The sequence below is a fragment of the Bubalus kerabau genome, chromosome 10 (assembly GCF_029407905.1).
Source record: "Bubalus kerabau isolate K-KA32 ecotype Philippines breed swamp buffalo chromosome 10, PCC_UOA_SB_1v2, whole genome shotgun sequence".
Taxonomy (NCBI): domain Eukaryota; kingdom Metazoa; phylum Chordata; class Mammalia; order Artiodactyla; family Bovidae; genus Bubalus; species Bubalus kerabau.
The window spans coordinates 42,913,060-42,933,674 of NC_073633.1; the positions used below are offsets into that span (position 1 = coordinate 42,913,060).

General features: G+C 51.9%; 1 protein-coding gene across 5 annotated transcripts in view; it reads left to right on the top strand.

Annotated features, from left to right (window-relative positions):
- STARD9 (StAR related lipid transfer domain containing 9) overlaps positions 1-20,615 on the top strand; it is a 120,822-nt gene that overhangs the window by 82,101 nt on the left and 18,106 nt on the right. For 3 of the 5 annotated variants that reach the window (XM_055537507.1, XM_055537508.1, XM_055537509.1), the window contains 7 exons: positions 2,468-2,661; positions 3,133-3,589; positions 5,842-6,101; positions 6,614-15,881; positions 16,043-16,219; positions 16,620-16,803; positions 17,155-17,292. In XM_055537507.1, the coding sequence (XP_055393482.1) occupies positions 2,468-2,661; positions 3,133-3,589; positions 5,842-6,101; positions 6,614-15,881; positions 16,043-16,219; positions 16,620-16,803; positions 17,155-17,292 (10,678 nt within the window). Of the gene's footprint in view, positions 1-2,467; positions 2,662-3,132; positions 3,590-5,841; positions 6,102-6,613; positions 15,882-16,042; positions 16,220-16,619; positions 16,804-17,154; positions 17,293-20,615 lie in introns of those variants that run through there. The other 2 variants (XR_008699172.1, XM_055537510.1) reach the window with 2 other exon arrangements.

Consider the following 20,615-nt stretch of genomic DNA (forward strand, 5'->3'; position numbering starts at 1 on the left):
GAGCAGCCAGAGGGCCCGATAGAGTCCTGGCAGTAGCTGGAGGTGCTGGGGTCCCCCAGGGTGAAGGGCACCATCTGAGAGGGACAGAGGTCCTCAACTGCAGGTAACTGAAGACTGGTCCTTGGTCATCTACCCAGTGTGGAGCATTAGGCCAGCATGATCTTTTTCACTTGCTTTCTGGGAACTTGACAACGTGCTCAGCACAGGAGCCGTTTTTAGTCTGATGGTGTGTGACTCTTCAGGTGAACGTGCAGGATCTGTGGGGATTCTTCCAGACTGCCTCTCCTTGCATGCCTTCTGTCACTGTTGGGTCTGCAGAAGCTGATGGCTAGCTGCAGCTTTCCCCGGGGGAGGTGAAGGAGCTGTCTTCTAGGGAGAAGCTGATTGTACTGGATTGAAGAAAAAGTTCGTTCAGGTTTCCATAACAGCTTGCGAAAAGCCCAAATAAACTTTTTGGTCAACCTAATAAATCTGAGAGTCAGGAAGGAAACTGAATATTCTCAGGGAATTCAGAATAAATGTCTCCTCCCTGCCTCTTGTAATTGATGGTCTGGATCTTTGTTGGGTATGTCTTAAGACCCTGTGATGGGTTCAGGTTTGTAATTCATCCATGTCCATGGTCAGACACAGTTTGGAGCTGTGATGCAGGTATGATACATACAAATTATATGTGTAAAATGTTTTTCATCAACTGTTTTTTCTGTTTGTGTGGTGCTCACTGGCTTTTTATTCCATTTGCTAGCCTCTGCTGTACCTGTTTTCTGTACACTCCACTGTGTATGTTTGGCCTTTTGATCACAGCAGCAGCACCTGTCTTCCCCAGAGCACACTGGTGCAGGTCCCTGGACCCACTGAAGTTTGAGCCCCACACAGCCTCCTTTCTACAGAGGATCCTGCCACTGTGTCAGCTCCCACCCACGCCCCTGTGCCTGTATTCTCTCCCACCCATCCATCCTTCACTGTCTTCCTCAGGTTACATTAAGACATCTTAATTTCTTCTAAGTCAAAAGCAGCAGACTTTCTGTGAAGGGCTGGATTGTGTTTTACACTTTGCTGCAGCTATTCAGCTCTGCCAACAAGGCACAGAAACCCCCTAGACAATACATAGACCTCAGGTGTGGCTGGGTTCCAGTAACTGGATTCACAAGAACAGGCTGTGGACCATGTGGCCCACAGGCTGTAGTTTTTGGACCTCTGCTTTCATTCTTCTCTACAAGGTGGTAAATCTCCTAAGTGGAGTGGACTCCTCAGAGTGCATTGCTCAGCCAGTTTGCCATCTGCTTCTGGTGTCAAGTCACTGAGAGAGTTTCCAAGCCTGAGAGCCATGGGCTCCTGGGGTTGGAATGAGGGCCGAGGGTAGGCTAAGCACGGCCAGATCCAGCTTATGTGTCAGCTTCCAGCAAACACTGAACCTTCCTGGATGCTTCCCCTCTGACCCCAGAGCAGAGCGCCATGCATTTGGCTCTTTTAGAAACCTGAATGACAGGAATGGAGAGGCCCTGAAGAAACAGCATGGGAGGCCCATGCATAGAAGGCATGTGAGACCAAGGGAGAGGTTAGCATGAGGGGAGAAGCTGTCAGTCTTCAGAGGAAGGCTCTGGGCACCCGTCCACAGTCCTGTAGGAACCTGGTGGCAGAGTAAAGCATGACTGAGTCTAGAATTTTCTTTTTCTTCTTTTGGTAGAGGTGCTGGGGAATGAATCTGAGTCCTTGTACAAGCCAATAGAACCTTTTAAAATTTTGTATTATTGGAAAATTCAGCTGTACTACAAATGATCAACTCATGGCTAAATCATGTTTCATTCACATCCCCAACATGTTCCCAATGCCTCCCCACTACATCTAAACACATCCTGGACAGTTTCACCAGTAAACACATCAGCAGGTGTCTCTGAGAGGTGAGGTTGAGCCTAAAGGTCTTGAACCCTCTTGCAGGGCTCGGTCCCTGAGACCAGCCCTCCCCTGGGGACCCTGGGGCACATGGAGGTCAGTGTACATCTGAGTTCCCTCTCCTCCCACTACTAGATCGAGAGGTGCAGTCGTAGGCTCTGAATGTGGATGAGAAGTTCCGTTCCCACCATGTTCCCAGAACTTCTGCTCTACTCTCATTATACCACATTTTCAGCAGATACCTTTTTATTCTCTTCTTTTTTTTGAATGATAGGGTTTCTTTATTTAGCTAAATTTGTTTTTTTTTTAAAACAACCACTTTACTTTGCTGTTTTCCTTAACCAAAATGAACCTGTGTTTCTGCTGAGCCCACAGCCTAGGAATCTGCTAGCCTCAGGACTGCTCTCTCCTCCCGCACTGTGACATCACCAGCTGCCTGTGACACCGTGCCGGTGTGTCCCAAGCTGTCAGGAGCCCGGAGCCCTCTGTGCCCTGTCCAAGGGAGAGGGCTGAGGCCACTGTGGTTTGTACTGAGCTGTGTTTGCATTTCCCCCGGGTGACCCGGCCCCTGTGACAGGAGTGCGCTGGGAGAGCAGAGTGACAAGGACCACTGGCCACTGAGGGCTGGAGAGACACCCTGCGGGACCCAGATCCCACAGCAGCAGCAGCACCTCGTGGGGGATGTGAGGCAGCAGATCCTAGTGGGACAGATTAGAGCCAAACAGGAAGCGGAGCCGGAACAGCTGCACACCGGCCTGCGGGTTGAAGACGGTAGGAGCCTGCTTGCCATTCCCATCTCTCTGTGCCCCCCCGCCTTCTGTATTCTTTCCTTTGTTTTCTTTGTGATATGATGGAATCTGTGGTATTAGGGATTCTCTCCCCTCTTTTAGAGACCAGAGGCTCTTACAAGGGGCTGAAAGCAAGAATAAGGAAACAGCCTTGTTTTTGGCCCCTCATCGGGGTGATGGTTCTTCTGCCTGCTCATTCGTGTGCACACATTTGTCCAGGCTCTGCTACTGGCCCATGTGTGTGCCCACTGCCCTGCTGAGGCCAGGGGCTACATCCCCTTGCCGTGTGGTCAGGGGGGCCGTCACTCTTGCCCCAGAGGGCCCTGTGGCCCTCATCCCACCCTGTCAACCTGGCCAGCTCTTCACTCTGTGCAGGTGCAGCTGTGGCCAGAGGTGCCTGAGTCCAGGGACGGAGGGAGGGCTGACCTTCTCTTGGGGTGTTTTTGGTTTGCAGACCAGCAGTGGCTGCTCAGAAGAGAGACCTGGCTGGCCAGCTCGTGGCAGCAGCTGCAGCAAGACCACGCAGCAGAGAAAGAACTTGAGGCTGCAGTGCCTTCTGATTCGTGGTGCCAGACAGACCCCAAGACTCAGCCGTCCCCCCAGGTCCGAAGCCAGAGCAAGGTGGTGCACCCACAGTTCCTGTGGAGACACAAGCGGAACGTCCAACAGAAAAGAGCCTCATTCAAACTGGAGAGGATCATCAAGAAGCAGAGGCTGCTGGAGGTCCACAGGGGACCGGAGCAGCTCAGGGCACTGTGCTGGCTCCAGGATGACCGCCCCCAGAGGACCCCCTTTCCAGCCCTCCACCCTGGTGCCCTGGTCCCAGGGCCTCATCGTAGAAGCAGGTTGACAAGCTGCAGTTCTCTGCGCCTCCGAAGGCCCTGCGGCTGGCACTCAGCCCAGCTGCGCAGGTATAGCCCACAGAGGCCGCCTGGAGGCACCGGCTGAGGTTTACAGCCCCTTCCCAGGGCCTCAGTTTCTTCCAGCTGTGAAACGGAAAGATGTGTTTGCTCTTCTCTTGCTCATCACTTTCTCTTTCTTCCTACCACTCTTCTTCTTTCTCTATAGTCGGACTCTTCTAAGACTGCTCCTGCCCCACTTTGAGCGGCAGCTCTTGCTTCTTTGGTGACATCTCCTGAGGGAGAATCTCAGCCTCGTCTTCCCCATGCTCCAGACCGTGGCTGTCCACATATGCCTCCTTGTGTAGGTGCTGCCCCTCCAGTCTGTTCCCACACCAGTCCCCCTTCCCCTCCCACCCAACCAGCAGCTCCAGTCAGTGTCTTAACCCGCACCATACTGAGCACACGGAGCACTGTCTCTCTGACTCCTGGTTCAGTTTGGGATCCTCCTTTTTCTTTTCTCCTTCACTCCTCATGTTCAGTCAAGTGAGGATATGCTGTCTCCCAGACCGCTTGGAACAGACGGCTGTGTCCACCTCTTCATGTGCTCTGGGTCTAGCAGGGGGCCTCGCACATATTAGGTGCAGTTAATGTCTGTCAGTGTTACGTTTGCTCACCGATCACTCTTAGTCTTCAGAGTGTGTGAAGCATTTCCAACACACAAGGTGGGAAGAATCATGCACCTGTCACCCAGCAAGTGTCACGATTTGCATTGTCTCCCCTTCTTCATTTTGCTGATGAAGTATTTTAGAACAACTCCTATACAGTATGTCATTTCAATCCTACAGCAAATGTATACAGTTCTGAAAAATAAGGGCTTTCCTTGTAACCATATTGTCGTCACACCCAACAAAATTAAAATAATTACTCAGTATAATAAAAAACCTAGGCCATATTCAGATTTCTCTAGTTGCCTCAAAATATATATTTATAGTTAAATTAAGATCCAATAGTTTATACACACTGCAAGTGGTTATTATATCCTTCAAGTTTCTTTTAATCATCCTTTTTTGCTTTTTAATAATTTGTTCATATCATTAATTTGTTAAAGTGGGCCAGTTCTATACGATGTGCTTCTTTATAGATTTGTTTGTTTGGCTCCTTGTAGAGCTGTTTAGGAGAAGGCAATGGCACCCCACTCTAGTACTCTTGCCTGGAAAATCCCATGGACGGAGGAGCCTGGTGGGCTGAAGTCCATGGGGTCACTAGGAGTCGGACATGACTGAGCTACTTCACTTTCACTTTTCACTTTCATGCATTGGAGAAGGAAATGGCAACCCACTCCAGTGTTCTTGCCTGGAGAATCCCAGGGACGGCAGAGCCTGGTGGGCTGCCCGTCTGTGGGGTCGCACAGAGTCGGACACAACTGAAGTGACTTAGCAGCAGCAACAGCAGAGCTGTTTAAGTTATGCTTCAGTTCCTCATGTTGGAAGTTTTCCCTAAAGGCGTGATTCGATTTGGATTCCGTTCAACCTTTTTATAAGTAAAGAAAATGAGGAACACAGTGTACTCAGGGCTACTTTAAGAGCCAGGGCTCTAGTCTGAAGTTGCCTTATGTACCTGTAGAGCTTTCTTCTGACCCTAAAGGCCATGAAATGAAGTGACAGTTGGTCAGTTGTATCCGACTCTTTGCAATCCTGGACTATACAGTCCATGGAATTCTCCAGGCCAGAATACTGGAGTGGGTAACTGTTCCCTTCTCTGGTGGATCTTCCCAACTCAGGAATCCAACCGGGGTCTCCTGCATTGCAGGCAGATTCTTTACCAACTGAGCTATCAGGGAAGCCCAAAAGGCTTTAGGGACCTAGTTTTAATAATTTTATTTATTTATTTTTGACTGTGCTTGGTCTTCATTGTTGCATGTGCTTTTCTCTAGTTGCAGCAAGCAGGGGCTACTCTCTGGTTGCAGTGCATGGGCTTCTTATTGTGGTGGCGTCTCTTGTTGTGGAGCACAGGCTCTAGGGCATACAGGCTTTAGTAGATGTGGCATGTGGGCTCAGTAGTTGTGGCTCTCAGGCCCTAGAGCACACCCTCAGTAGTTGTGGCTCAGGGGCTTAGTTGCTCCGCACCATGTGGGATCTTCCAGGACCAGGGATTGAACCTGTGTCTCCTACATTGGCAGGCAGATTCTTTACCACTGAACCACCAAGGAAGCCCTGGCCTAGATTTAAATCTCTTTCAGAGCAAACTAAGGGGGACTTTATATTCCGTCAGCAGGAAGTAGGGACCTCTGGCCTCTGAGATGGCTTTCCTTGTCTCCACAGTGTTTTCCTGAATCGGGATCGCTCCACCATGTTACCACCTATGCCTGACCCTACTGAGCAATTATCAGAAGAGTATCTGCCCCTGGCTGCTTCTTACCCCCCAAGGATAGGGCATCTCATCCAGCATGCCCTCTGTTCCTCAGGCGAGGGGCAGTTTGGCACAGCCAGGAAGGCCCTGGCCTGGAAGGGAGCCTCACCCCTGGGCACGTGTCTCACCGAGAGCTCAGAGTCAGCCAGTGTCCAGGAAGTGGAGAGAATGGGTAAGCAGCCCCGTCAGATGGTGGCCCAGAGTTTAGTATCCCTGGGCCAGTCAGCTCACAAGTGAAAGCCGTGAGATAAACTGAAGGTCCTTACCCCTTCTACTCAGACCAGGAGGGCTAAGGACACGTACCAGCAGGGTGGTGAACAGAAGGGAACCTTGGGCCCACGAGGCAGTTGAGGGAGCCAGTTGCAGTTCCTCACATCTTCATGGATCCAAATAGACATTTGGGCATGGAAAGGCAGCCAAGACTTTCTGGGCAGGATTCATACCACCGTCTCCAAGCGGGGCATCAAAAAGACAGCAGAGGGTCCTGGCAGCTAGGGTTGAAAAGTCCTCTTGCTTGTCTCATGGCAGCCTTTTGAAGAGGCAGCACAGAGTGGGGGACCCAGACACCATGGCCTCACTCAGACTCCAGCCCCATAGTGGCTCTTGCAAGAGAAAAAGGTGGTGATGTACCTGACGCAGATAGCGGTTACTCAGTAGGTTCTCTCTCCTGTGTCTGTGCCACAGCCCTGCCAGCGCCGCTGGAGCTGGAAGAGCCCCAGGGGAAGGAGCAGGACCTCCCAGAGCCAGACAACTCTGAAAGTGACGACAGCCAAATATCTGAGGACTCGCTGGCCGAGAAGGGGCCCAGAAACCCACGGAACAGCCCAGGACACAGTTACCTCACCAGCGGCTGTGGCCACAGCCAGGCCAGAGCACGAGCCTCTGGAAGGGGCTTCACCACATCCTCAGGCAGTCGACCATTCACCTTGGCTCACAGGAGTGTTTCCCTCGACAGCCTGATCGATGCTGAAGAAGAACCAGGGGACCATTGGCAAGGAAAGCCTTTCTTTGGTTCAGCAGATGAGATGCCCACGGAGACTTTCTGGCACCTGCAGAGCCCCATTCTGCCTGCAGGGGGCCAGGAGGCAGTGTGCAGGCTTGGTCCCATCAGTCACAGAAGAGCCACCAGACTAGATGCCATCTTGCCAGTGAGCAGTTCATTTTACCCGGAACCCCAGCCGCAGCCTCCCTGTGAGCAGCCTGAGGTGGCCGTGGAGGGAGGCCCCACAGAACCGGCCACCATTCTCCAAGACGTGCAGCCCTCCAGAGGGAGCCCTCTGGTGTCCATGGATTCCTGGTTCTCCTGTGACTCCAAGATCAATCCCAGCAGCCCCCTACATTCTTTATGTCCAAGTCCCGACACCCAGGAGGTTCAGTGCTGCGGTTGGGAAAGGCTTGGATACTGGCTCAATACAGAAGAACTCGAGTCACCAGGTACAGAAACCATCCTGCCTTTCAGCTCCACACTGCCCCCAGCCAGCACTGAGCTGCCTTGCAGCATTAGAAGTGTGTATACAGACCCTGTTTCTGGGTCTGTGTCCCTCTGGGACCCTTGCAGCCTTCTTCAGCCAGGAGCTGAGGGTACCTTTCAAGCCAGTGGGGTCCCTGAGACGGCCCAGCAAGGCGTCTCTGAAACATCCAACTCTAGTGTGTCCAGCTTGTTGGCTGCCTCTGCCAGCTCATTTACTTATATTGGCAGTGCCTGTGAGAGAGACTGGGCTGCCCTCCAGCAAAAGTACCTCCTTGAACTGTCTCATCCTGTTTTGGAGGCCACGGGAGCCCCCAGACCAGTTTCCCCCTCCCTTAAGGAAGACTCTGGTTCGCTGATTCAAGTGTCCGGCAGGGGAGGAGATGCTATATTGCCAGTTGGTCCTGGGGCATCTAGCAGCCCAGATTTCAACAATGTTCCAACCCATCTGTCCAAAATTAGGTGTTTGAGAGCAGAGAAAGAACAGGACAGTCTGAATGTCAAGGTAGAAGGTACTTCAGATTTCTTTACAACTAGTGAGAAAGAGGTAAGTCATAGTGGAACTTACTCAGCAGATGTAGAATCGTTGACTTCTGGACCTACAAACACACAGGTCTCTGTAGCAAAGAACAAGATGGCATATCCCATGACGGCAGCACAGGGAGTCAGAAAGAGCAGCTTGGAGGAGTCCTCTCAGAGCAGCAAGAAACCTGGACTCATGACGTCCTCTGATGAGTGTTTCATCCTGAAGAACCCTTGTCACCATATTGTCACCATAGCCACCAAAGACCCCCATTGGCCCCGAGGCTGGGCTCCTTTGAGGAAGAAGAGAGCAGGCCCAGCGAGGCGATTAGGTCAGAACAGCCATTGCCCCCCACAGGAAGAGAAGACAGACTCCCAGGAGAGCTCCGTGGAAGCGGGTGGAAGACATAGCAGGCCTTCCTGCCCCTTTCCATCTGGCCCAGAGCTCTACCTTCACTCTGCTCCCTGGAATCCACTTCCGTCTTCCCTGCAGCCACCTCCCTTGGAAACATTCTATGTGACCAAAAGCCGAGATGCCCTGACAGAAACTGCCTTGGAAATTCCAGCTTGCAGAGAAGCAAGGGTGCCCTCCCCACCCCTCAGGGAAGCCTGGGGCTTTGGACATGAGCACCAGGTCCTCCAAAATGTGTATGTGGAGAATAAGTTGCCAGTACAATTACAAAACCAGAATTCCAAGATTGTATCATCTCAGCAGGTCGCAGCCAAGAGGCCAGTTGATTTGAACACCAAGGAAGTTTGCAGAGAAAAAGGGAAATGCCTTGGAAAGGTTAAAGAAAGAAGCCATAATTCGGTTTATTTTTTTGTCACTCAGAAGGGACATTTTTTCCCATCTACCAGCATAAAAGTATGTGAATTTGAAAATCAAGTTGGAATTTTAAATAAACACAGTCTTGCAATGCTCAAGCAGGGAGCAAAGGCTCCTGTGCAGTCCCACTGCAGTGTCTCCTCAAACAGTTCTGGGTCAGGGAAGCCTCTGCTTGCGTGTGAATCTGAGATGGGCAAGGAAGAAGAGCAGGGGCAGAACGCAGTCCTCACACAGGCCCAGGCCTTTGACGCGAAGAGACACTTTCCTTCCAGGGTTAGGTCTGATTTCACCTGTAAAACCATCTATTTAGCCCCTGACAAGGACAAGCCACAGAATGCTGCTCTTCCTTTGAAGTCTAGATCAGTACGTCGTGAGGTAAGCAGCCCAGAGACAGTGGCCCTGGGTAAGAGTCCAGCCCATAAGGAGGAACGGAGGAATGGAACTGGGCTTCTTGGAAAAGCACCCCATTCCAAAGACGGCTCAGAAGAGTTTAGGCTTTCACAGACTGAGTCCACATATGAGCAATTCCAGTCAGTTACATGCTCTCAGGAAAGAAACCTCAGCGAATGCAAAGTCCCTGGAAAAGCGCTTAAAGCAAATCCCAAAGAACCACCTCCTGGAAAGACATGGGATGAAAGAGTTAATAATGCTGATGAGATGGCTAGGCTAATTAGGAGTGTGATGCAGCTGGAGAATGGTATCTCAGAAATTGAATCCAAACAGGGTAAGCAGCTGCACGCTTCCCACCCACCAGGAGTCGGCAAGGAGTTCATCTTCCAGTACCAACAGGACCAGGAGACGGCTGAGGGCGTGCTGAGGACAGGCAGCTTTGGAAGCTACCCGCCCTTCAAGGATCAGCCGACTTCTCCCAAATGGACAGACAATGTTATCTGCAGGGATGATGAAGCTGGGGAAGTGGAGGTGAATGGTAGCATTGATCCCCGGGGACCTGGCAGCAGATTTGTGAGAGGGCACACCTACCCAGCTGTGCTTGACACACCTGCCAAGGACTCTGGTGGTTATTTAGGGGTGTGCACAGTTTGCAGAGAATGCACCAATGCCTCTGCTCACCCGAGGATGAAAGCGTCAGCCAGAGCTCTGCCATTGCAGCCCAGGCCCGAGGGGACTTCTGAGGAGGGCAAGGTGGTGAATGCAGTGCACCTCAGACATCAACCCCGCAGCTTGGGAAGTCTGGAGGAACTGAAGACTGTGGAGGGTGTTCAAGAAAGCCATCCTGCCAAGTGCATCCATTATTCTAAGCAAGAGGAGCCAGCAGTTCAAGGCAGAGTGGAAGAGATGGCTGCTCAAAGAGGGAGCCTAGAGGAAAAAAACACAGTCTCGTTGACTCAGGGACTCCCTGGCCTGTGCCACCGTTGTGTGCACACACTGTTCAGCCACAAGACTGGCCTGTCACCAAGCCAGCCAGACTCCTGTATGGCTCCTCGCCAAGACCTGAGTCATACCTTGCTCTTGAATTCAACAAGGCTGCCAAGAAGCTATCTTTATGCACCTAATACTCTAGGCATTTCTTCTGTTGACTATGTGTTGGATCCTACCATGCTGAAAATGCCCACCAGTCCCTTAGTAGCTGGAGCGGGGCAGCAGGACCAGAGTGGAGTGTCCGGACACCATAGCCTGCAGGGAGACGACAGACAGGGCTCCACTGTGGCGTATTCTGCTTGGCCTGGATCTGTGACATCCATGGCCATGGGACCTCGTGGTCAATCCAGTGCACCAGGGAGCATTCCCCTGGGGGCAGAGGGCAAGGGGTCAGCAAGCACTGGTCCTCAAGATCAGGGAGGGGACCTTAGAAGCAGCTCGATGGGCCTGGGTAGCAGGATAGGTTCTCCTTCCAGAGCCGAGGCAGCTGAACCAAGAGGACCAGACAGAGCTGGTGTCCTGAATGCGGCCTTTAGCCTGCTTGAGAGGAGGGTTGGCAGCCCCTTGGAAGAAGGAGACAACCAAGGCAGAGAGGTAAGGCCGGAGGCCGAGGACCTCAGTCCTGCTGGTGGGGCTTTCTCAGCACCTGTGTCCCCACCAGTGGGGCCTCAGCCGGAGCCCTCTGCTCAGCCACCCACAAGCCTGGCTGTTTTGGAGGAGACGGGACAGGCAAAGACTCAGGGGAAGCAGCTTTATGATGTGGTGGCTGGGGGCACAGTCCTGCCTTCCATCAAGACTTTATTAGAACCTGAATGTTCTTCAAGTACCCCCGGCAGGCTGCAGTGTCCTCAAATGGGCCAGTCAGTGGCCAACAGGACCACAAATGAACCTGAAGCACGGAATCACATGGCATCTCTCTCCGTTGAACCAGGACACCTATCAGTTGACAAGAGGACAACTGTCCTTCAGTCCATACCCGCCTCTGCAGACAGGTTCCATTCTCTGCCCAGCACTGACACTGACATGGGACCACAGCGTCCCTCACGGACTCCCTCCCACACTGATCCTACTCCAGGTGGGAGCCATTGCACCGGAAAACTGGAGCGTTTCCTGGGAGCAGGTGAACAATCTATGTGTCATACAAGCTCTTCTGAAATCACAGAGAAAAACAAAGAAGCAACCAGAGCACCTCCCTCTGCTGATGCTCTGGGCTCAGATAGTCTTCCTTCTTCAGCAGCCTCCAGGGAGGAGGACAGGAGGGTGATGACAGGTGAAGTAGTGGCTGCCTCACTTTCTCAGGCCCCTTTTGAGGATTCTGGACAGATTGCACAGGGGAGAGAGGCGTTGGCTGCGGCCGAGGGCATGCTCCCTGGCCATCAGGAGAGCAGCCCAGCCCACCAAGAACCTGGGACTCTGGACTGCACGTGGGGAGGAGGTTCAGATAACTTCCAAGCCATTGCACAGGGAGGAAGAACAACCTGTTTTGAAAGTCACCTTGTGATCTCTGTTGTTCAGAATTCAACCAGCCTCTCAGAGCCTAACCAAGACCAGGGCCAATGCCTCGAGGCTTCCACCAGCTTAGAAGAAGGGAGGGCAAGCCCCAAACAGGGTACTGTCCTGCCTGGAGCCCTGAGAGGGGTTGGACTGGAAGCTCCCCCACAGCCACATGTGAAGCGGGAAGGGAGTGTTGGCTCTGGGCCAGCAGAAGCCTGCAGGGCTGGCATGGGAGGTCCCAGGCCAGCTCTGTTGCCGGATCAGAGCCCCAGGGGAGTCAGAGAGGAGGCCCTGAGTAGATGCCCACAGGAAGACTCGGGTTTTGGTGTCTCCTCATGGAGCCCTGGTGGCAGCAAGACCCTTGGCCTATCCCAGGGCCAGGAAGAGAGTAGATCTGGTCCTTGCTGGCAGCCGCGCAGCCCTCAACCTGTTGTTTGGGCTGCCCGTTCCTCCCCTTCCTCCACCTCACTGTGTTACAGAGATGGTGACCTGGGCAGGGGGGCTTCCACGGCCCCTCTACACCCTCACCACCCTTCCAGGGTCCCCTCCAGGGCCTGGGGAATGGAGAGAAGAGAGGGCCATGGCGGGAAACCTGGCGTGCTGTTGGCGCATGGCCTTGAGCCCAAAGGCATTAACGTGGAGCTGGGGCCAGCAGACGGCAGCACCCTGGAGGCCTCCGCCACTGCGGTCCTGCCTCTGACTGGGGGCTGCAGCTCCCCTGCTGCCCCCGACATGAGGACGAGCTCCCCCAGCCACTTGCTCACTGATGGGAGCTCCAGGTCAATAGGGGATCCTGAGAAGAAGGCTGCCGAGAAGAAAGTCCAAGCCAAGCTTGAGGCTCTCCCTTTCCCTGAGGGCAAGTGCTGCGATACTCCCGGGAGGTTGCAGGACAGCTCTGTGGGGGGCCAGGGTGCGAAGGGCTCTCAACCCAAGCCAGCAGCACTGGGGGGACCACACACCCTGAATTTAAGTGAACGATGTGTTGAGAGTGAGCTGCTGGAGGGACTACAACAGGGATGTTTGGGAAATGACATCAGATGCCTTCCAGAAGAGCCGCAACTTGCCCCAGGGTCCAGGGATCATGGTGGCTTGCATCCCCAAGACAAACTCGTAACAGAGTTAAAGTGTATCTCCAGATCTCAGGTTGACAGTCTATGGGAGGAGGAAGAGCAGCAGAGAGACCAGGCTGCAGGTGGCTGTGAAGACCCTGCGGGGGTCAGGAGTCCCCCATGTGCTGATGAAGGTGGCTCGGACAGCTGTCAGATTAGAGGTGCAGACAGAGAGGGCAGGATGGTGGTCAGGTCCCCTGTGTCCAAGACGATCTCGCCCAGGTTTGGTGACTCAGCCGCTGTCTCCTTAGGGCAACGCAGAGCATACTGGCCAGCAGCGCAGGGCCCCAGGCAGCCCTCTTCTGGTGGGGAGCAGCCGGCGCCCCACCACCGGGGTGCACGTCCTATAATTGCAGTCTTCTCTGGTCGCAAATACTCCAGACCACAGTTCTCTGTGGTCAGCTCTTCCCAGTCTCTTCAGGAGCTGAACTTGAGTGTGGAGCCTCCTTCCCCAACAGAGGAGGATATCATGGAGCCCAGCCGATTGTGGACCTCACACCCCAGGGGCACTTCCTCAGGAAAATCTGCGGTGAGAACGTCTCTTAATGCTGAGGGCTGTGATCAGGAAGCCTCCTCTGACTTGGACAGTATTGCTGCTGATCTCAGGCCCCTGCCACCCGCACCCCTGCCTTACTCAGCGACTTCAGGTTTCTCGAGAATGCCAACCCCCAGTCTCACGTCCGTCCATCCATCTGGTGCTCTGGAACAGGCCCAGTCAGGAAAGCCAGAGAGACTCGGTGGCCAAGCCAGGCCAGAGGAGTGGCACTCCATGGATGTGGACAGAGGAGCCCTGCTCTTGGGCCCCAGTGACGTCAACCCCTGCATCCTTCCCTGGCATCCCAAGGGGCCTGCGCGCACTGGCTGGAGGCAGCATGTGTTTGGCGGTGCAGTCAGTGTCTCCCGCTGCTCCACATCGCAGGGCCCGACACCACCAAACGTGGCCCAGAGCAGCATGGATAGCCGCCTAGAGGACCAGAGCTCCTTGTTCCGCTCCCACCTCAGCACCTTGGCCAGCACCCAGAGCCTTTTGAACAAACGCAGCAGCTTTGGAAATGCCCAAGGTTCACGTAAGGCCTGGGAGGTATGGGGTTCCTTGCCTGCCCTGAGGAACCCCGACATCCTGATCAGCTCTGAAGGAGCAGCCCCCTCGAAGGGTCCTGATGAGAGAGCCGAGTTCCGGGGCACCCCTGATGAAGTGGGTTTTCTGAGGAGGGAGCCCCCTTGGGCTGAGGGAAGCACTGCAGGTCCAGTGGATGAGATTATGCTGCTGTATCCATCCAAGGTGGGTGGTCCCATAGCTCAGTCCAGGATGGACACCTTGGAGCAAGGCACGCAGACCCTGGGCTGTGGGTCCCACTGGAGCTATTCTGACTTCTCGTCTGCCCAGTCAGATCTGGCCTCCTGGGCCAGCATGCACAACCTGTCTCTCCACCTCTCGCAACTCCTGCACAGCACCTCGGAGCTGTTGGGGAGTCTCTCCCAGCCAAGTGTGGCCGAAAAGGAGTGGAATGCCAAGAGGGACACCCCTCATGAGGTGCCCCAGACTCAGATGACGGACGGCTCTACTCAGACCACCATGGATGAGGGCATCCAGACTGACCTGGCCTCACCACCTCTCCACCTCCAGGCCCCAGAAGCCGACCCTCAGAAGGTCAATGTGATCCTTGAAGGGCTGGGCTCAGATCTCACTAGCATGTCTCAAGGAAAGGGACATGTTCCTAGGACACTTCAGAAGAGAGAGGCAGAGGAGACAGTGTGGAAAACAGCAGGGCCCCTACATCTTCAGGGAGAAGACAATCTTTGCAGGCCCCAGAGCGCCCCTGTACCCTCATTCCACTTCAACTTGCAGAAAAGCCCCTTTGGGCAGAACATGCCTTCTCTGAGCCCCCAGGCTTCTCCAGATGCCCTCCTGCCTCCCAGCTCCCAGGCAGAGGAGCCCTCCTGCCTGGCTGTTGGCAGACCCTGCCTCAGTGCGTTTTCCTCCCCAGGGCCCTGCCCCCACGCTGTGGAGTCTGTTGGGGAGCTCAGGGTGCAGAAGGAGCAGGGGTCCGCCAGCACCTTGCTGGTGGACAGGGCCTCCTCCCCGATCCTCACACTTAGTGCCAGCACCCCAGGGTTGGGGATCCCCCCAAGTGCCTTGTCTCTTTCATCTCCCTCAGCTCTTTCCCTTGACAGCCGCCAGAAACTCGTGTCCAGCCCAAGCCTTCCCCTTCCTGCCCCCTGGCCTCCAGTGGGTAATTTTTCTCAAACCACTGATGAGGCCGATGGCTTTCAGAGAGCAAGGGCTCCATGTGGAGAAGGTAGAAGTTCCTTAGAAGGGGGCGACCGCAGGCCCTTCTTTGGGGTGAGCTCCCAAGGCAACCCACAGCAGAGCACAAAGCTCCAAGTCCGTTTTGTGCAGCAGCCCCCGCGGCAGTGTCTGCCCAGGACCACCGCCGGGGTGCAGAGCAGACTGTCGCCCCCTCCACTGGGGAACAGGAGCCAGAGGCTGGCTGACAGCTTTCTGCCTGAGGACATGGCCTCACTAGAGTGTGGCCCACTGAGCAGAAGGGGGCCAGGTGGATGGCAGAGCAGGGCGGAGAAAAGGGGCGAGCGCTCAGCATCTCCCGCGGAGCTGCGGCCCGCTCTGGACGGTCCCTGTCCGTTGGGGGTCCTCCAGTGCCACAGCCCCTGCCCTTTCTCTGAGTTGACTGATACCCCAGGGCTCCAGGGTTGCGTCTTGGGCCCGCCTGTGGCCTGCCAGCCTGGGGGACTGCTGCCCCCCGGTTCCCAGATGCACACGGCTCCTGAGCCCCAACATCATGGTCTGAGGGACCTCCCCATACATAACAAATTTAGCGACTGGTGTGGGCCTCAGAATAGCTCTCCTGGAGGGCCAGGTACCGTGGATTCTCTGGGGACCAGATGGGATTGTAGCTCTGGAGAGCAGTCCCAGAGGCTCCCACAAGCCCCTGAGGACCAGAGCCGGGCACCTGAGTGGCCCCAGAGGGAACAGATCCCCCTGAAAGTTGGGGCCCAGAACCTCTCCCTCAGCACAGAACTCACAGAAGCAAAACTGCACCATGGCTTCGGGGAGGCAGACGCCCTGCTGCAGGTGCTGCAGAGCGGCACGGGGGAGGCGCTTGCTGCCGAGGAGGAGGAGCTACACGCCCGGTAAGGACCCGGCCCTGGGTGGGAGGCCAGAGGAGGCTAACAGCTGGCTGTTCCTCTCTCCCTGGCTCAGCTCTGGGATCTTCCAGGGGTCAGAGATAGATCTTAAGATGGAGAAGGGGCTTCAGGGTCAGCGTCAGTGACTCAGTCACGTTCTGTCTCAGTCCAAAACACACAGCAGAGACCCTCCAGAGGAAGCGGGCTGAAGGACATCAGAACTCCCGTTGGACACGAAGCCTCAGCCCCGAGAAACAACTGAGCTTCGCTCGGGACTTTGACCTCCCCAGCCGGCGCCGAGAATACCTGCAGCAGCTGAGGAAGGATGTTGTGGAGACCACCCGGTAGGTGGACCGAGTGCCCTGCGGGGAGTCGGCTTGGTGTGGGGTGAGAGCATGTGGGGAGCGGGGCCCGGACTCTAGTGTCCTGGACACCGGAGGCCACAGCTTTGTATGCCAGGAGTGGGTCCTACGTGCCTGTGGACAGTGGTAGGCAGCTGTGGAGAGAGAGGCAAAGGGAAAAAAGAGGGTGGGAGGGAGCTGTGGAGGGGGTAGAGTGGATAGAGGGGCCATGATGTGCTATGTAAGGCTGCAGGCCTGAGCCTCAGGATGTTTATAAAACCAAACTTGAAGACCCTGTGGGCAAAGAGAGGATGGGTCTTTCAAGAAGGCGGTGTTGCGGGCCTGGGCCATCGCCCACTGACCATGTTAGAAGGCATCTCTCCACCCCTCTGGTTTTCCCCAGGAGCTCAGGGTCAGCATCAAGGTCTTCTCACCCACCCTCTGACATAGAGCTGATGCTACAAGAATACCAGCGGGCCCGTGAGGAGGCCAAAGTGGAGATTGCCCGGGCCCGGGACCGACTGCGGGAGCGGACTGAACAGGAAAAGCTGAGAATTCGCCAGCAGATCATCTCCCAGCTGCTGCGGGTGGGGAGTGGGGCAAGCTTCTGATTTCAGGGTGGGCTTGGGCCTGGGGCAGACCTCAGACTGGGTCAGCCATCACCATGCTGCCTCTGAGTCTTGGAACGTAGCATCTGGAGGAAGGTATCGGGTCCTGGTGCCTGTTCAGAGCTGCTTCGCTCTCTGTTTATATATCATCCTCATCAGACCAGCTCTCGTCCCCTGGCGAGAGTCTGGGAGGAGGCATCTTGGGAATATATTTGGGATTGGGACGGGGGCAGCCTGAGGGTATGAGGCTAAGGCAGGAGGCGCTGGGAGGCGATGGGAGTGTGGTAATGACGCACCTGAAGCTGGCTGATGCTGATCTGTCCTTCCCAGGAGGAGGAAAAACTACACACCTTGGCCACCTCTGGCTCCCGGTGCACCAGCTCCAATGGAAGCCTCTCATCTGGTGTCACCTCTGGCTATAATAGCAGCCCAGCCTTGCCAAGCCAGCTCCAGTCCCCAGACAGTGTGGTGAGTAGCAAATGCGAGGCATGAACCAGGGGCCAGGCCTGGTGATACTTAGGAAGTTGTGTCTCCTAGAGGCCACTCACTGCTGACATGAACCCTCATGAGCAATGGCCTTTGTTCTTCCCTGTGGTTTTGTCTCCCTTCCCTGTTCATTCATTCATTTATTCAACAGGTATTTATTTTGTGGGCACTATTTTAGTCACTGGGCAAAATTGTTCTTGTCCTTAAACAAATTATTAGAGGGAAGGAGCTTGTTTTATGATTAATTATTGTTGTAGAAAGTTCCATGAAGAAGGGGTGCAAAGACAATATGAAACAGGAACCTGACTTAGTCTGAAGGATCAGCAAAGATGCTCTGAAAAGACTGTGATTAAACTGAGACTGGAAAGGTGAGAGGTACTTAACTCAGTAGAAGTTGGTGTCTGGAGATACTTGCGGGGCAGAAGAGCTTTCCATGTGGAAGACTCAGCAAATGAGTCTTTAAGGGAAGAATTTTATGGGGAACTACAAGAAGGTCAGTGTGGCTGGAATGTAAAGAGTGAGATGGAAGAATCACACGAGAAGACTAGAAAAGGCAAGGTCATGTAGACTCTATTGAAAATCTGGCTGCTTTCTAATCCATATGATTTATGCTATTTCCTGAAGCTGCTGCTGAATTTTTTTAGTGGGGAGAATGACAAACGTGCCAGAGAAGAGGCAAGAACAGCCCCGGTAGACCCACTCATGACTGTGACAAAGCTGAGAGATGACAGTTACTTGGTTCAGGGCACTGCCCAAGTGGAGAATCCGACGTGCATGTGTTGACTAGAGAATCCACAGGCACCAGGGTGGATTGGAAGTTGGAGCCAGGGGGTGGGAGGAGTCAGAACCACACACACTTTGGGCTCAAAGGGCTTGTGATGTCCATGTGACGAGGAGCCCTGGAAGGGACAGGTTTTGAGGGGAAGATCACCATCTAGTTTTATATTGACTGTGTTGAAAATACTTGTGAGAAATGCAGGGGAGTAGTTGAAAATCAGGCAGCTGGGATCCAGATCTGGAGCTCAGAGGTGAAATCTGGCTGGGGATATAAAATCGGAAAGCAAAACTTTTATGCCTTTTATAAGCAAAACTTCACATAGTAAAAAAAAAAAATAGTACTCAAATAGTAACAAAGGTACAGAACGTCAAGTGCATCTTTCAGTCTCCTTTTTGCCTCCCCAGAAGCATTCATCCATCCCAGTTTGCTGTATATTTCCAGAGATATCCTGTGCATCTGTTAGGATATGTATATCTTTAATAAATATGTGTATTTTTTTGTAAAGTTCATGAATGGAAGCATACTGTATCCATTTTCTCTCTGCTCTTTTTCCTTAAAAATATTTTTTAGATATTGTTTTATATCAGTAAATCTTGTGCTTTTTTAAACAGCTGAATAGTGCTTTTCTCTTTTATTGCATGTTGTTTTGTTTCTGTTTTGTAAATAAGTTCATTTGTATCATCTTTTTAGATTCCACATACAAGTGATATCATACAATATTTGTCTCTTCTCTGTCTGACTTACTTCACTTAGTATGATAATCTCTAGGTCCATCCATGTTGCTGCAAATGGCTCTATTTCCTTCTTTTTTATGGCTGAGTAATATTCCATTGTATATATGAACCACATCTTCTTTATTCATTCATGAGTTGTTGGACATTTAGGTTGCTTTTGTGTCTTGGTTATTATTGTAAACAGTGCTGCAGTGAACACTGGGGTGCGTGTATGTTTTGAATTATGATTTTCTCCAGATATATGCCCAGGAGTAGAATTGCTAGATCATATGATAATTCTATGTTTAGCTTTTTAAAGAATCTCCAACTGTTTTCCATAGTGATTGTACCAATTTATATTCCCATCAACAGAGAGGGTTCCCTTTTCTCCACACCGTCTCCAGCATTTAGTGTTTATACAGTTTTTGATGATGGCCATTCTGATTGGTGTGAGGTGATATCACATTGTAGTTTCAATTGATTCGATAATTAGCAATGTTGAGCATCTTTCTATGTGCTTTTTGACCATCTGTTTATCTTCTTTGGAGAAATGTCTGTTTAGGTCTTGTGAGCATTTTTTGATTTTTTTTTTTAAATATATTGAGCTGCATGGGTTGTTTGTATATTTTGGAGATTAATCCCAGGTCAGTCACTTTGTTTACAAATATTTTCTCCCATTCTGTAGGTTGTCTTTTCATTTTGTTTATGGTTTCCTTTGCTGTACAAAAGATTTTTAAGTTTAATGAGTTCTTATTTATTTTTGTTTTTATTTTCATTACTCTAGGAGGTGTATCCAAAAAGATATTGCTGTGATTTATGTCAGAGTATTCTGCCTATGTTTTCCTCTATGAGTTTTATAGTATCTAGCCTTACATTTAGGTCTTTAATCCATTTTTATTTATTTTTGTGTATGGTGTTAGTGTTCTAATTACATTCTTTTACCTGTAGCTGTCCAGTTTTCCCAGCACCAGTTACTGAAGAGTTTATTTTTTCTCCAGTTTATACTCTTGCCTCCTTTGTTATAGATTCATTGACCACGAGTGTGTGGGTTTATTTCTGGACTTTCTATGCAGTCCCATGGATCTATAAATCTTTGTGCTAGTACCATACAGCTTGATTACTGTAGCTTTAGTATAATTTGAAGTCAGGGAGCCTGATTCCTCCTGCTCCATTTTTCCTTTTCAGGATTGTTTTGGCTATTCAGGGTCTTTTGTGTTTCCATACAAATTTAAAAATTTCTTGTTCTAGTTCTGTGAAAAATGCCATTGATAATTTGATAGGGATTGCATTGAATCTGTAGATTGCCTTGGTTAGTATGGTAATTTTGACAATACTGATTCTTCCAATTGAATAACGTGGTATATCTTTTCATCTGTTTGTATCATCTTCAGTTTCTTTCATCAGCACCTTATAGTTTTCGGAGTATAGGTCTTTTGCCTCCTTAAGTAGGTGTATTCCTAGCTATTTTTTTCTTTTTGCTGTGATAGTAAATGGAATTGTTTCCTTAACTTTTGTTTCTGTTTTTTCATTGTTAGTGTGTAGAAATGCAAGAGATTTCTGCATTTTAATTTTATATCCTGCAACCTTACCAAATTCATTTAGCTGTAGTAGCTTTCTGGTAGCAACTTTAGTATTTTCTATGTATAGTATCATGTCATCTTCAAACAGTGACAGTTTTACTTCTTCTTTCCCAATTTTTCTTTTACTTTTTCAATTTTTCCAACTTTTTTTATTTCTTTTCCTTCTCTGATTGCCATTGCTAGGGCTTCCAAAATTATGTTAAATAAAAGTGGTAAGAATCCACATCCTTATCT